The following is a 14,457-nucleotide window of genomic DNA, read 5'->3' on the forward strand; positions in this document are numbered from 1 at the left end:
AGCTTTCGTGACTGCAATGATTCGTCTTCTTTGGTTCTTTCGGTAAAGTCACGTAATTGGCTATGCCAGGTAGTGGCGGGTTTAACGACACGTTTATATTCACGCGATCTCAACAAAATCCCCTCTATTCTGGATAATATTGGTTGCGAAAGCCTGCTGCGTGTTAAGCTGCGGAAGTGTTTTGTTCCCGATGGAACACATTTGCCAGAATATGTGGTTTCTGGCTTAAGAATGTCAAATGATCATTTGAAATTATATTACAATCGTGTTTACTTCTTCTTCTACTCAGAATTGGAAACCCAGCGGGCGATAGGTAGTGACGCTTTCAATTGGCAAGTCCGGATCTCTATTTGGGATCAAACCACCAGATGGGGCACGCGAGAAGCCATGCGGCTTGGTGATTGAGTTACTGCACGGCCCTTATCGTGTAATAGAGGAAACAATGAATACAAAGATATGACGACATAAATGTTTCTTTATAAACCACATTTCACATAAAGGCCAATCGAGAACAACTTACATAAAATAAAATTATGCAATGCAAATATGCAATGCCCAATACGATCGTTATTACACACCCTAAACATTCAAACGGATTGCGTAAGGTAGGGGTGGGGAACCTTTCTTCTGCCAAGGGCCATTTGGATATTTATAACATCATTCGCGGGGCCATACAAAATGATCAACTTAAAAATTAGCCTGTTATATTTGGTCAAAAATTTCATTAACTCACCCCTAAAGTGATGGCTGGAACTGCTTCTCTTTGGTGAGGCGTGTGATGATGTTAGCTGGTATTGATGATGTTGCTACTCGCAACTGCTTTTCCAGGTTTGCTCCTAGATTTATTGAATTTCGAGTCCCGCCTGCGGTTGCCTTGGCAGGGCCAGAGATCAAATGATATCGCGGGCCTTGTACGGCCCGCGGGCCGGACGTTCCCCACCCCTGGTGTAAGGGGTAAGCAAAAAGCAGCGTGTGGTTTACCGTCTGCGGCAAGTGTGACCCGGGCAGAGCATGGCGGGAACCGGGTTGAATCCGAGATCTGATACCGCCACCGTATTGTGTTGAACTTTCTTACAGTACACTGCGCAGGGTTGATAAACTTAAGCTGACCCATAACTACATCCGGAATTGGTATGTAATATTTTTTCATGGCAGAGTAATACAGCATGTTGACTTGACATCATCTAAAGTCTAAACATATACCGGAATGGGTTTTTTATTGTTGCACTGGGCGGGAAGTCATGTGCTATGAGCAACACTGGCTAGCCAATTGTTGTGTCTTGCCCTTCCCCGACGCATTCTGTTCACACAGGAAGCCACTCCAGCCTTAAGTGAATGTACATGCTCCGGCAAAAAAACTCACCCTGATTGTCTCGCCCAGAAATCTATCGGTCATCATGAGTCATTGCAATTGTTTAGCAAGATAATTAACCACGTTTAGTCCCACGTGCGGAAAATGTAGCTGTCTTTTATTGGAACCGGACTGACCGTTGCTTTGCAAAGCAATCGACACCGCCGATTAGCAAGGTTGGCTACGTGCGAAAGAAGTTCAACATACATACAGTGGTTTAAAACCTACACAAATACAGTCTTTGCATTATTGCTTAATGTTAACATAAGATCGTCAGGGCGCAAACATATTCCTTATACTGTCTAATAGCATATCTTATCTGGATACTGGAGATAATTAATAACGGACATTTGTGCACAAGCTATATAGGGTGATGGATTTCTAGATATTTTACTGATTTATAGAGTTACTCTTATTCTTAACTCTTTCGGTAAAGTGACGTTGAAGGGAAACAATAAAATAATAAAATATATATAAAATATATATAAAACAACATTTGACTGATTATTGTGAAAGCGATGGCTTCCTCTCTTATCTCGGATAGTGTTTGAGTATTGAATGAGTGTACACGCATATTGAGATTGGTGGGAGACTTGTAGAGGCTTTGAAATAAAGGTTTCTCTAATTTCTCACTATTTTTGTGGGTCCTCTATTAATGTTTCACCCTGTTAACCCCTTTACACGCTGGGGGAAACGGAAACAGGCTTACGTAGTCATGTAAACAACGCAAAACAGGCAACAGTAATGTTATCAAAAGCTTTCACTTTGTGTTACATACACATCACTAACATATAACAATGTTTACTTCAACAGCATGCATGTCTATGATACATTTACGTTTTGCACACGTGGTTATGAAGGCGCGCCTCGTTCAGATTTGTCATCATCTCACAGGGGCAATGACACCGACTATTTGACTTGCGCGGTCACGCAGCAGCACAAGAGGCTTCGAATCTTCAGACGGAAGGGCTTGGAGATGGTGTAATAGACGAAAGAGTCCAGGCAGGTGTTAAGGCTCGCCAGAGCCAAGCAGATCTTGTAGACCTTGTAGAGGGATGTGTTGCCTTTCAGCAATATGCGCAGGACGTGCGTGAACAAAGTGGCGTTGGCGGGCACGAAGCACAAGCAGAAGGCCGTGAGAACCGTGGCACAGAGAAAGATGGACTTCCTCTTCTCCACCCTGAGATGGGCACCTTCGCGCGTGCGCCGTCTCAAGGAGAGCACGATGGCCACGTAGCAAAACGCCGTGACAGCAAAGGGCACGAGGAAGGCCAAGAAGAAGAACCCCAGCGAATACTTGGCCAGAAATCGTCCGTCCTCCTTTGTGAAAACATCCAAGCAGGTGGTGACCGGTCCGAAGTTCGGACCCTTCACGCACGTCACCAGCTGCACGCTGACGGCCGGCACGATGGAGAGGATCATCAGGATCCACATGACGGCGCTCAGCACGGCCGCGTACCTCGGGGTCCTCCACGTGAGCGACTTGACCGGATGCACCAGGGCGAGGTAGCGGTCCACGCTGATGCAGGTGAGCAGGAAGATGGAGCAGTGCGCATTGAGGTAGGTGAGCGACACCACCACGTGGCACAGGATGGTGCCGAAGCGCCAGTCGTTGCCGTTGAAGTTGTAGGCGATGGCCAGCGGGAGGAAGAGCAGGTAGAGGAGGTCAGCGGCGGCCAGGTTCTTGGTGAACACGGTGGAGGGCGTGCGCTTCACGTTCACCGTGGGGTTCACGAGGAACCACAGGGCAGCGGCGTTGACCGGCAGGCTGACGATGATGACGATGATGTAGATTATCGGCTGCCAAATTTGAGAGCTGTCTCCCTGAAGCCACTGCAGCGTGCTGTTGTCTGTCAAAGTAATACATTCATGGTCGTTGCTCGCGTTAGTGCTGGCGTTGTTGTACTTCAGAACTGCCTCGCTTGCCATGGTGGTGTCAAGTGGCACTCCTAACTTCCACTTCTTACACAGGATCACTTATCTTGGCTACAATGCTTGCTCTTCCACCCACTCGATTTGGCAGTGCGAGTTTCGTGGAATGTTCCTTCCTAAAAATTCTATTGGTCTCCTACCGCCCATAAAGTCTCAATTATCGGGGGTATCTTGACTCAAATATGGTACGCCCGTGTGTGAGGCAAAACTCAATCGAACTTCATGCCCGCGGCGATGGTGCGATGTTCAGAGACGCTTCTCAGAATTGGTTCCAATCTTCTAATAAGGAGGGAACGGGGCGTTGTGCTCTCACGTAGGCAACTGGTGGGGCTGACGAGCAGTGACGCTTCGGTGGCTGCGCTTGTCTCAACCTGACTCATAACGCTAATACAAATTGTTACCAGTAGAGTGGGAGGAGACTGGGAGGTGCGGTCTTTCGCTATGTAAGGAAGATCATGTTTCAACGGAATGTTGAACGGTAAAAAAGCTGTCGTGGCTAAAGGCATGAGAAAACCAAGTCAAAGCTTAGACGCCTAAGTGCATCAAGGGGCCTCAGATTCATGACATTAATTGGAATTCATAAAAAAATCTGACAAAATTCAAATGCGAATAATCATAGCAAGCTAACACTAAGCTCCATATTTGTTTTTTGGTTAGTCCATGAAGTAGTTTTATACCAACATTATTCTTCTAAATTCACGTAGAAGGGAAACAATACAAATATAAAACAATAAAAGTCTCACGACGTTTCGACTGCAACACAAGCAGTCGAAACGCCGTGAGAATGTTGTGTTGCAGTCGAAACGTCGTGAGAATTTTATTGTTTTATATTTTTATCATTTTATTGTTTCCCTTCTACGTTACTTTACCGAAAAAAAACAAGAATATGAATCCCTGCAGTCACGAAAGCTTTAAATAAAAAAATATTCTTCTAACTCTCCACCACCTGACAAGATTTTCACTTTTACAATAATATTATTTATTTTTGCCAATGTAATGATCTGATTCTCACCAATAACGCTCACCTTAAGAATTTTCATGACTGAGTTTAACACCAAATTATAATATTTTGCTCAAGCTGCTTTGAGTGTGCTGCATCAGCTGACTATTTTATATTCCCGCCATGATGTCACCAACTGCCAATGAGTACTTAGTCTAAATGGGTTATAATTCATTACCCACCTGATCTAAATGGGTCATTCGTAATGGGTCGTTAGTAATTACCCGTTAAGACCCATTTAGACATGTTTAGACCAAGGTGTCCATTATTTGGCAGTTGGTGACATCATGACGGGTATTTGAAGTGCAGATTCAGCTGATGCAGCGCACTGAATTTCCAGGTGCACAAAGATGGTTAAAACAAATATGGTTAATAACAAGCTAATTACATAAAACGTCAATTAATCTCTATCTTTAATAAAATTATTATCTCATCTCACTACCTCTCTACAATGTGTCTACATTTCTCTTATCTCCCTCCATATTCTAATCGTGTCCCCATCTGCTCTGTGAACTCACTCGGAATGTATGCAAATTAAAGGGAGTCTTAGAAGCAGAGTGGGTCACAATCCAAAAGTTGCGTGTTTAAATCCAGTTTGGAGATTAACTCAGCCCATCAACCCTCTGGGGTCGATAAAATATATACCGCATAATGAGAAAGTCAACAGTTGGTTGTCCGATGGAGAGACATGCGTCCTTGCCAGAGGACCATGTGACCCCCATTTCTACCACTGGCTCAGAGCTGTCAACGAGAGACAAACAATACAAGCTTCCGTCTTCAGGTGGAACCGTCACAGCAAAATTACTGTATCAGTAAGCAAAATTACTGTATCAGTAAGCAAAATTACTGTATCGGTAAGCAAAATTACTGTATCGGTAAGCAGAATTACTGTATCGGTAAGCAAAATTACTGTATCAGTAAGCAAAATTACTGTATCAGTAAGCAAAATTACTGTATCAGTAAGCGGTTCCACCTGAAGACGGAAGCTTGTGTTGCCTCCGAAACGTCGTGATTTAATTTAGTTGTTTTTTCATGACTTTTTTTACCTACGTAACTTTACCGAAAAAAAACAAAGAGTATGAATCATTGCAGTCACGAAAGCTTCAAATCTATAATTAAGGACAAGCATTGCCTCAATGCTCATTTGTCAGGAAATTACTTTGACAGTTTTTTCACTCAGGGTATGAAGCAATAATATGCGTGATGACAAGCACACGTTGGAATGAATGCGGTTTCCTGTTCAATTGCATCCGGTAAAAGTTTGTTCACATAAATTCTACTGAATGTACATTAACTCCTGGAGGCAAGTGTTAATATATAAAATATAGAAACCATAAACCATATGTAAGAGTAAAATAACATTAAAATATTTTCTGATTAATATTGACTGATGTAAATCCTAAATATGTTCTAGACGGTAAAGTAAGGGAGGTTTAATGTCGTAAATTGAAGGTGCAGACTTGCAATTTATAGTAGAGTCCATGCTTATAATAATAAAGAAAAACTGAAATCCAAAATGTTGATGTCGCAAAGTTAACAACAATTTACAGTCATTCGATTGTCAGTTATGGGTGTAGCTTGACCATACTTCACTATGTGTGTGAGTGCAAATTGGTGAAGGGGGAACCTTGGCCTGGTTCCGATTTCACTTTGTTGATTATGTCAGCCGGTGGTCGGAAATTGACCTCAGGTCGCTACCACTTCCTCAAACAGCGCCATCAGTTACCCCCCCCCCCCCTCCCAGTGTACAGGGTGGTCCGGTTGTCTTGTGACCCCCATCTTATTCTCTATAATGTAATACAAACGTTAAATTACGGTTTATTTATGACAGAAATAAATATGCAAAGGATGTATTTTTTTTAAAGAATTAATGGATTGGCAGGTCACAAGACATTTGGAGCACCCTGTAGTGAAAGGTATTCAATTGGATGGTGTGAATGCGTCGTCAGCCATGTTCTGTTCACTGCCGAATGAAGGCCTCCCCAAGTGATGTATCGCATTACTCGGTCTGCCTCTGAATATAATTCCAAGTCTATTACACCACTATATGCTTCTTTTTGCCCCTTGATACATTTTTGTTCTGTTATTTTTTTTTCACGAGCCTCCATGTCTCTGATCCATATGAAACATATATTGATATCACAAAGGAATATTAAAAGAGGAGTCGGACAAGAATGGATCGAAAGTATATATTCACGCTTATATAAAAAATAACACTTGTTGTGTTTTTATTTGGGACCCAATGTTTTTTTTGGATTTTAACTTAGGCTTGTGAAAGTTAGCACAGTGGTTTTGCTGCTGTAAATTGACACGCGATAAGCCACTTCGCTGAGCTGTCATTTGTGGCCAGGTCGCTTCTGAAAAATAAGCAAATATCTGCTTTGGTTCTTTCGGTAAAGTCACGTAGAATGAGAATGAAATAATACATTAATAAAATAACACAATAAAATTCTCACGTTTCTTTATTGTGTTATTTTATTTTATTAATTTATTATTTTATCTCATTCTACGTGACTTTACCGAAATAACCAAAGAAGAATCCTTGCAGTCACGAAAGCTTTAAATCGAAAAAGAAGCTAATAGCTCAGTGTGCTTTACCTGCTAAGATAAAAAAAAACACGTTTAGTTTTATTTGTATATTTTAAAGTGATTTGTTTACTTTTCCTATACTTTGCACTCTTAATCGTGTTGTTGTATTGTGGTTGTTGTAACGCCCTGACCTGCCCCAACTGGACACCTGTGAAAAATAAATGTATAGCTCATCGGATTGCTCCAGTATAAATATTCTGATTCTGGGTCATAAGAAGCTCTGGAAAGTGAGACGGACCCCAATCTTGTGTCTGGTCTCAAGAAAGGTCACAAAGACAAAGATCCCCCGTATAGTCTTGAGAGACTGTATAGTGCTGTTAGCGAGCTGTTAACGAGCACCTATGAAGGCCGACGCGGCACACGAGGGGGTGGGTGGCCAACACCACGCCCGGCCGCCTTTGTCTCCCTAGTGGCGATGCTTACACACCGCACCAGGTGCTCATTTGAAGGCTGTCGACCTAGGAGAGGCCCGGGACCGGTTCAAATAATCGTCACTGGTGTTGGCCGTGAGCTGGAATCGAACATGGGTCGCCAGGTTCGTTGTTGGGATGCTTTAATACAATGACATCGAGACGGGGCAGACGGCACCTGTACCACCGCATCGTCTTGACGGCACACATCGGCATTAGAAACGACGCACAAATGTCATGAAAAGAGTATCCGTGGGGCCGAGATGTCCATCTTCAACATCGTTACGCGAGGTGGTTAAGAGACTGAAGGAGCGCCCTTCTGTGAGTGGGGCTCCTTCCCCCCACCGCCCCTGCCCCTCGTGGGCTGGCACAGCAACGTGCAGCAGCGCACGCACAGCGCCACAGTCTGGGCAAGGCTGGACACGGTGATGACCGTGGTAGCAGCCCCGGGCATTTCACATCCGTGAATGAGGAGTTGGGGCTCTGCACGAGACGCTTCTTCCTTGCGTGTCCCCCCTTCTCGTCGACGAGGGACGGCTGCAGCAAGCGAGAGGCAGAGCGGCGGCGGCGGTGTCGTCACGCGGTCCACGAGAGAGGAATGGAATATGCTATCGTAGTCAAGGAATGCCGTCGTGCGTGTTTCTGTTTTGTTCACGGCCATGCATTTGCAGTGTGAGTGGGAAGCATCACGTAAATCCTCACGCGTTTCCGACAAATACGCATTGAGCATACGTGGCGATATTTACGTGACCAAAAAATAATTCCCACGCGGTTTCCATCAACAGCCTCAGCGCGCCACTTTTGTCGACGAGCCACAGTCTACAGACGTGTTCACAATGCAAACTGCAGAATATGCCTTGTTACATAGAATTAGATCAGTGTATTTGCAATAACCCGTCTTGGTCGTCGGGAATATCACGCGAACATTAATTCTGATCACAGACGGTCGTCCAACTTCTCACTCAATTCCAAAACTCAATTACAGCCACGGCCGCCTGTATCGACACCAACCAACTTCATCAATAACATCACGCAAATACCGCCATCTCACATTCAGCCACGGCTGTCTGTGTCAACAACAACCAACTTCATCAATAACATCACGCAAATACAGCCATCTCACATTCAGCCACGGCTGTCTGTGTCAACAACAACCAACTTCAGCAATAACATCACGCAAATACAGCCATCTCACATTCAGCCACGGCTGTCTGTGTCAACAACAACAACCAACTTCATCAATAACATCACGCAAATACAGCCACCTCACATTCAGCCATGGCTGTCTGTGTCAACAACAAGTCACTTTCATCAACAACGGAAATGCAGCCTCTTCTCTCTCGCTGTCACTCCTCCGTCCCCAGCCTTGGCACCGCCCTGGCCCTCCTCACTCACGTTGACTCCTCCACCCCCAGCCCACACGACCGGCTTGCTCCCACCCCCAATGGGACTCTCCCCACGGCTGCTCTGACTCATCTCTTTACCTACCCCCCTCCATTATCGGTCATTACATATGGTTGGAGGTCGCATTCAGTGAACGAACCTATACTGACTACAGATTGTATTATGCACATGCATTGTTTTCTCAATGGCAGCAACGAGTATTTCCTGATAACAAAAAACATATTTTTCTAAATGTTATGTTGTACAGTATACAGCAGAACCACTATGTATATACGAAAGCCTCACACAACTGTAGATTCACACCATTTAAGGTTGTCAACACTCTTGATCCCATAGTCACGCCACTCCAAATAATGAGCGATTCGTTCACTCACATTGTGTTTAGATCACGTGGAAACCAGTGACGTGCGGTGAGGTCAATGGCTGGGGAGGCACTGGCCATACTCTCTAGTTCTTTCGGTGAAGTCACCGAGATAGAAAATAAAATAAAGCACGACGTTTCGGTCGCAACACAAACGTCCGTCTTCAGGTGAGAAAAAAATAATCTGCTGTTGTGGCTTTATATAGGCACGGGAGGGAAGGGGGCTGTAGGAGTTCACAGGGGGAGAGGAGAGGGTTTGTGGCGTGCAGGGACGGGTGGGGCTGGAGAAATTAGCAAGTAAATGGACTTATACAATAAAACACACGGGTGGGTGAGTGAAAATCATAGCAGTTAAAACTTGACGCGGTTTATCACATCCTTCCCCAATGATTGCTCAATCTGAATCCATCTTCTCGATTAAAGCTTTGTCTGTGTTTGTATATCTGGATGGCTTCATGAACAAATCTCTGATAGTGGCCCGAGGGTTTGCAGAGCACCTTGGTCTCGGAGAAAACAATGTCATGTGTGCCCACAGCGTTGAAACAATGATCCACCACCACCGAGGAGTTGGATCTGCCGTGTTTCAAATCCGCTTTGTGTTCGCGAACCCGGTCTGAGACACGTCGCTTCGTTTTAACAATGTAACTGCTGCCGCAGACACAACTCAGCTTATAGACACCAGGACATTGCATGTTCGGAATCGCATCTTTCACCGATGGGATCAAATAACGGATTTTGTGTCCTGTATTGAACCGAACTTGGATATTGAGTTTGTTTAAGATTCAGACAATCCTTTGACTCCCACCACCATCCAGCACAGAAGAATTCCCTCATCAAAACACTACACCATAGGGCCCGTTGCATTTCCGACCAGCACCACCTAGCCAGTGAGCTTGAACACGTATGCCAGGCTCTCAGGAGGAATGGATATTCTGACCGCACAATCCGCAAAGCTGCATCCCCAACCATGGGTAGAGAACCATCTGAGGACCCAATTAAACCCATCACCTTACCATACAAAGCAGGGCTCACCAAAAGGATTGCAAACATTTTAAACAAACTCAAGATCCAAGTTCGGTTCAATAGAGTACACAAAATCCGTAAGGGGGGCGATGAGTGGCCACAATTGCACACACGCACATGGGGCACGCGTGCACAGACACGCACAGACACGCACACACCTCAACGATCTTCGTGAAACCTGTAACAGGCTGTTGGGGCAAGTGCTGTTAGCGAGCAGCAACTATGGGTGGTCAGCACCACGCCCGTCCGTCTTTGTCTCCCCAGTGGTGATGTTTACACACCACACCAGATACTGGTGTTGGCCGTGAGCAAGAATCTAACTCGGGTTCCCGCTGTCGTAGCGCAGTGCGCTAACCGGTACAATACCGCTTCCCACACAAGACAAAGATCCCCCATATAGCCTCACCATTCTGTTGGGGCCAGTGCTGTTAGCGAGCACCTCTGAAGGCCGGAACGGCACACGAGGGGGTGGGTGGCCAGCACCACGCCCAACCGCCTTTGCGTCCCCAGTGGCGATGTTTTTACACACCGTACCAGGTACTCATTTGAGGCTGAGTCGACCTAGGGAAGGCCCAGGACCGATTCAGACAATCGTCCCTGGTGTTGGCCGTGAGCGGGAATCGAACTCGGGCCGCCGGGTTCGTAGCATAGTGCACTAACCGCTACACTACCGCTCCCCACACATTAACTTTCACATACACAACAACCGCCATTCGCCACTAAGTGGCGGTGACGTCACCACGACGCTTGTGCCAGGCCATGTGCACCTTGAGGCCACGTGAAGTGTCGAACGCCCGCGGGCAGGAGGTCACGGGGCAGACCCAGGTGCCACGGGTCGACTGACTGAGACGACTGGCTGAAGCACCACCTGTGTCCCCGACTGTGCCAACCTGCTGTGCTTTAGCCACCCGGCGCTCCGCTCGTTGTTGTGAGCGTCGCTCCTCCGCCCTCCGTTGTTGTTGGAGGGCGACTACCTCCAACTGCCCAGTAGCGTCCTTTACGAGCCTCCTCCACAGAGGCCGATCTTGACACTGCTGGTACCAGTCATGGGCAAGTTCACTCAGCTCCACGTCCTCCTGTACCACATCACTCCATCTCTTCTCTAGCCTGTGCCGCGCCTGTTTAGCCCCCTCGATCCGGCCGAACAAAAGCGGTTTCGGCATGCGGTGGCTGGGCATGCGGCTATATGACCCAGCCAACGCAGCCTTGCCTGCCGGAGGAGCTCACCGATGGGACCTTGCCCAGATCTTTCAAGGATTTGTGAGCTCCTCACAAAATCCAGCCTGGTTAAACCCAGGATGGATCGTAGGCAGGCTAGCCTAAATGTTTCTAACCGGTGAAGATGTTCCATTAGGGGGGTCCACGTTTCACATACACTCACACGTGTATACGTACATGCACACATACACGCACATACTCACTCCAAGCGCGAGGCCGACTCATTATACCTCGCAGAGGATCGCTCCTCTGAAATAAAACCGCGGTTCGTTTTACAATTGCAAGTTCGCGTTTAAGTCAGTGTTTTATATATATTTTATTTCAAGTACGGGCGTTCGTAAGTCGAGAACTGCCTGTACATATATTTCAGAGGAGGCTGAGTGGCTCAAAGGTCGGAGCACATAGCCAATAACCAATGAGATTCTGGGTTTAAATCCAGTCAGCTCGCTAGCCAATGGCTGAACAGGGTTGTGAGGCGTAGCAAGTTGGAGGTCTTAGCTGCTGAAAGTGACCCAAACCGGTATAAATTCATCCTATTGCTGTACACACGTTTACTTGTGAATTGCCACTCGGATATGCGCAGTAACACGCACGGATAAAGAATAATATTTAGGATAGAATTTGTTTTATCAACTGCGGCTTTTCTGAGCAAATGTTCAAGTTAGGGAGATATTATTTATTATTTTTCTTGTTTACACAAGAAAGCTTCACTGCTTCTACAAAACTTTTTCAGGAGGGACCTGCCAAGTTTTTGCAGCGGGGGACGATGTTGTTCACGTGTAATCCCGATTGAGTACGATACTTTGCAGGTCATTTTTCAGCTTGGGGGCTTTTTTGCCAATATAATTTACATCGTATGGTGTTTTTTTTTGCTCTTGGTGATGAGGGTAAATATTTCCAGTGATAACATGCAGGATTTATTTTTTGTCTGATACTTAAATGTTTCCTTCAGAATGAATGTGTGGCCCCTTATTGTTTTCTTTTGTTGTTAGTTAGCGTAAACGTATCTTTTTCAAAATATTAATTTCTGGAGATTAATTGTTGACAAATCTTGGTCCTTTTCCCAGGGAGTTGTTCTATCTCTCGCCTGAGACAATTTTGTTCATTTGGCACCAGCTCTTAAACTTCCAAACAACAGTTTGTGGCCGGAAAGAGCAAAACCCGACCCATGGAGCTGATTTGGGGCTAAAGCAAACAGGAAACCGGTATTTTAATAATTCACACGATATAAATGCTAAACAACATGTTTTCGTTTGGGCTATGGCAGTGGCACAGGAGTGAGAACACCACTATCATCCCTGATGTCTGAGTTAGATTCTTGCCACAGTCGTGAGATGTTAACTACCTCGCCTGGTATACATGAGGTCGTGAGTTCGATCTCGACCCTGACACCTGTAAATTTGGAGTTTGCGTGTTCTCCATGTGGTTGCGTGGATTTTTCTCCAGGTCCTCTGGTCTTTCCCTCCACATTTAGAAACATGCGTTTAGAGTATTTGGCTGCTATTAATTTCCACATGATAAGCCACTTTGTTGGGCTATCATTTGCCCTCAGGTCGCCTCTGAAAAAGAGCTATACTGTATATCTCAGTGGGCCTTACACGGTAAAATACTGTATATCTCAGTGGGCCTTACACGGTAAAATAAAAACAAACAAATTTTAGTTGAATAAATTCCTGGTTTGGCTGACATCCGAGATTAGTGATATCTGCAAATGAATCTTGGCTCGCTTTCGCCAACTGCCATGCATACAAATCACGTGCTGCAGGCTGCTGTCAGGGTATATTGTGAAAGAAAGGGCAGTGCAGAAAAGTATATTGTTGTATACAGTACAGTGAAACCTTGGATTGCGAGTAACTTGGTCTGCGAGTGTTTTGCAAGACGAGCAATTTTTTTAAATAAATAATAATTTGATAAGCGAGCGATGTCTTGCAATACGAGCAGTACGTACAGTATACACTTTGACTGTTCTTTAGTAACTGTACTGCAAGTGAAAGTCGTCCTACACAATAACCCTCCTCCTCCTCTCCTCTCTCTCGTCTCCCTCACACCAGCCACGATTAAATGTAATTAATAAATGTGATTACTTTATATTAAATGTAAAGAGTAAAAATATAAAAAGGGATTTTGTATTAATCATTTTTATATGCATACAGTATTTTTGGGTTGTGGAACGAATCATCTGAGTTTCCATTGTTTCTTATTCGACTTGATTTACGAGTGCTTTGGATAACGGGCACGTTTCCGGAACGAATTATGCTCGCAATCCAATGTTTCACAGTACATTGTACTATACTGCTATGCTTCTTTATTGGTATTCGTCACCACCACTAGCTTGCACTGACAAGCATGGTGAAGTGTGTTCAAATGCCTCCCATCACTGGCATGGCCATGGGGCAGGCAACATCTAGCAGTGGATTGGTTAAGGGCCATGAATTATGTTTCCATTGGGTACTGTTTATATAGAAGGTCTGTCTGCGTAAACTGTGATATTGATGCGCATGTTATTTATCAAAGACAAGCAAAAATCAGACGCCAAGTCGATGTTTTTCTGCTACGGCTATTAAGGGGTCCCGTCATGTTCATCCATCACAACGTTAAACAATTCTTGTCAACAATGTAATAATCTGTTTAGGATGTGGCTAAAAAAAATACATTGTTAATGTCAAGGACATGAGTTTTCCCGTCTTTGTCTTCCATAATTTATCCCGTTATGCCGTAAACACACAAAGACACGTTACATAATTATTAATCATCAGTCACTGATCACCTGATTTCCGTTGAGATAAACAAATGTGCGTATATAAATAAATATGTACTGCAGCAGGTTGAGCGAGTCGCTCATGTTTTCTACCACGAGATTGTTTCGATGTAACAGCCGCAACTGGCCTTGGTTACCGTGCTTAACGCGTTGTGTTTAGAGTTCACCCAAGATTATAGCTGGACGTTATTGTATTGGACCTGTCACGCGTAGCTTATTTTGACCTCAAACACATTCACTGGATCCTAAATGCATTAATTCGATCAAATATAATGTGCATACGAATTTAAAGTAAATCCTCTTTGTCAGGAGAATATTTTTTTGTGAAGACATATTCTTCATTTTAATCCACCCTGTAAATCTTCTTTGGTTCTTTCGGTAAAGTCACGTAGAATGAGAATAAAATAATAC

At 44.8% G+C, this 14,457-nt stretch overlaps 1 protein-coding gene across 1 annotated transcript; it reads right to left on the reverse strand.

Annotated features, from left to right (window-relative positions):
- Positions 1 to 457: 457 nt before the first annotated feature.
- On the reverse strand, positions 458 to 3,963 carry LOC116947364 (S-geranylgeranyl-glutathione receptor P2RY8-like). The gene has a single exon (XM_032963004.2). The coding sequence runs from the start codon at positions 3,278 to 3,280 to the stop codon at positions 2,261 to 2,263; it is 1,020 nt and encodes a 339-aa protein (XP_032818895.1). The 5' UTR covers positions 3,281 to 3,963; the 3' UTR covers positions 458 to 2,260.
- Between the last annotated feature and the right edge of the window lie 10,494 nt (positions 3,964 to 14,457).

Source organism: Petromyzon marinus, chromosome 29 (genome assembly GCF_048934315.1).
Source record: "Petromyzon marinus isolate PM22_M1 ecotype Great Lakes invasive population chromosome 29, UKy_Petmar_22M1.pri1.0, whole genome shotgun sequence".
NCBI lineage: Eukaryota > Metazoa > Chordata > Hyperoartia > Petromyzontiformes > Petromyzontidae > Petromyzon > Petromyzon marinus.

Bases quoted from the DNA above. Each gene is read 5' to 3' on its own strand.
- LOC116947364 (XM_032963004.2), bottom strand. From the start codon at position 3,280: ATGGCAAGCGAGGCAGTTCTGAAGTACAACAACGCCAGCACTAACGCG.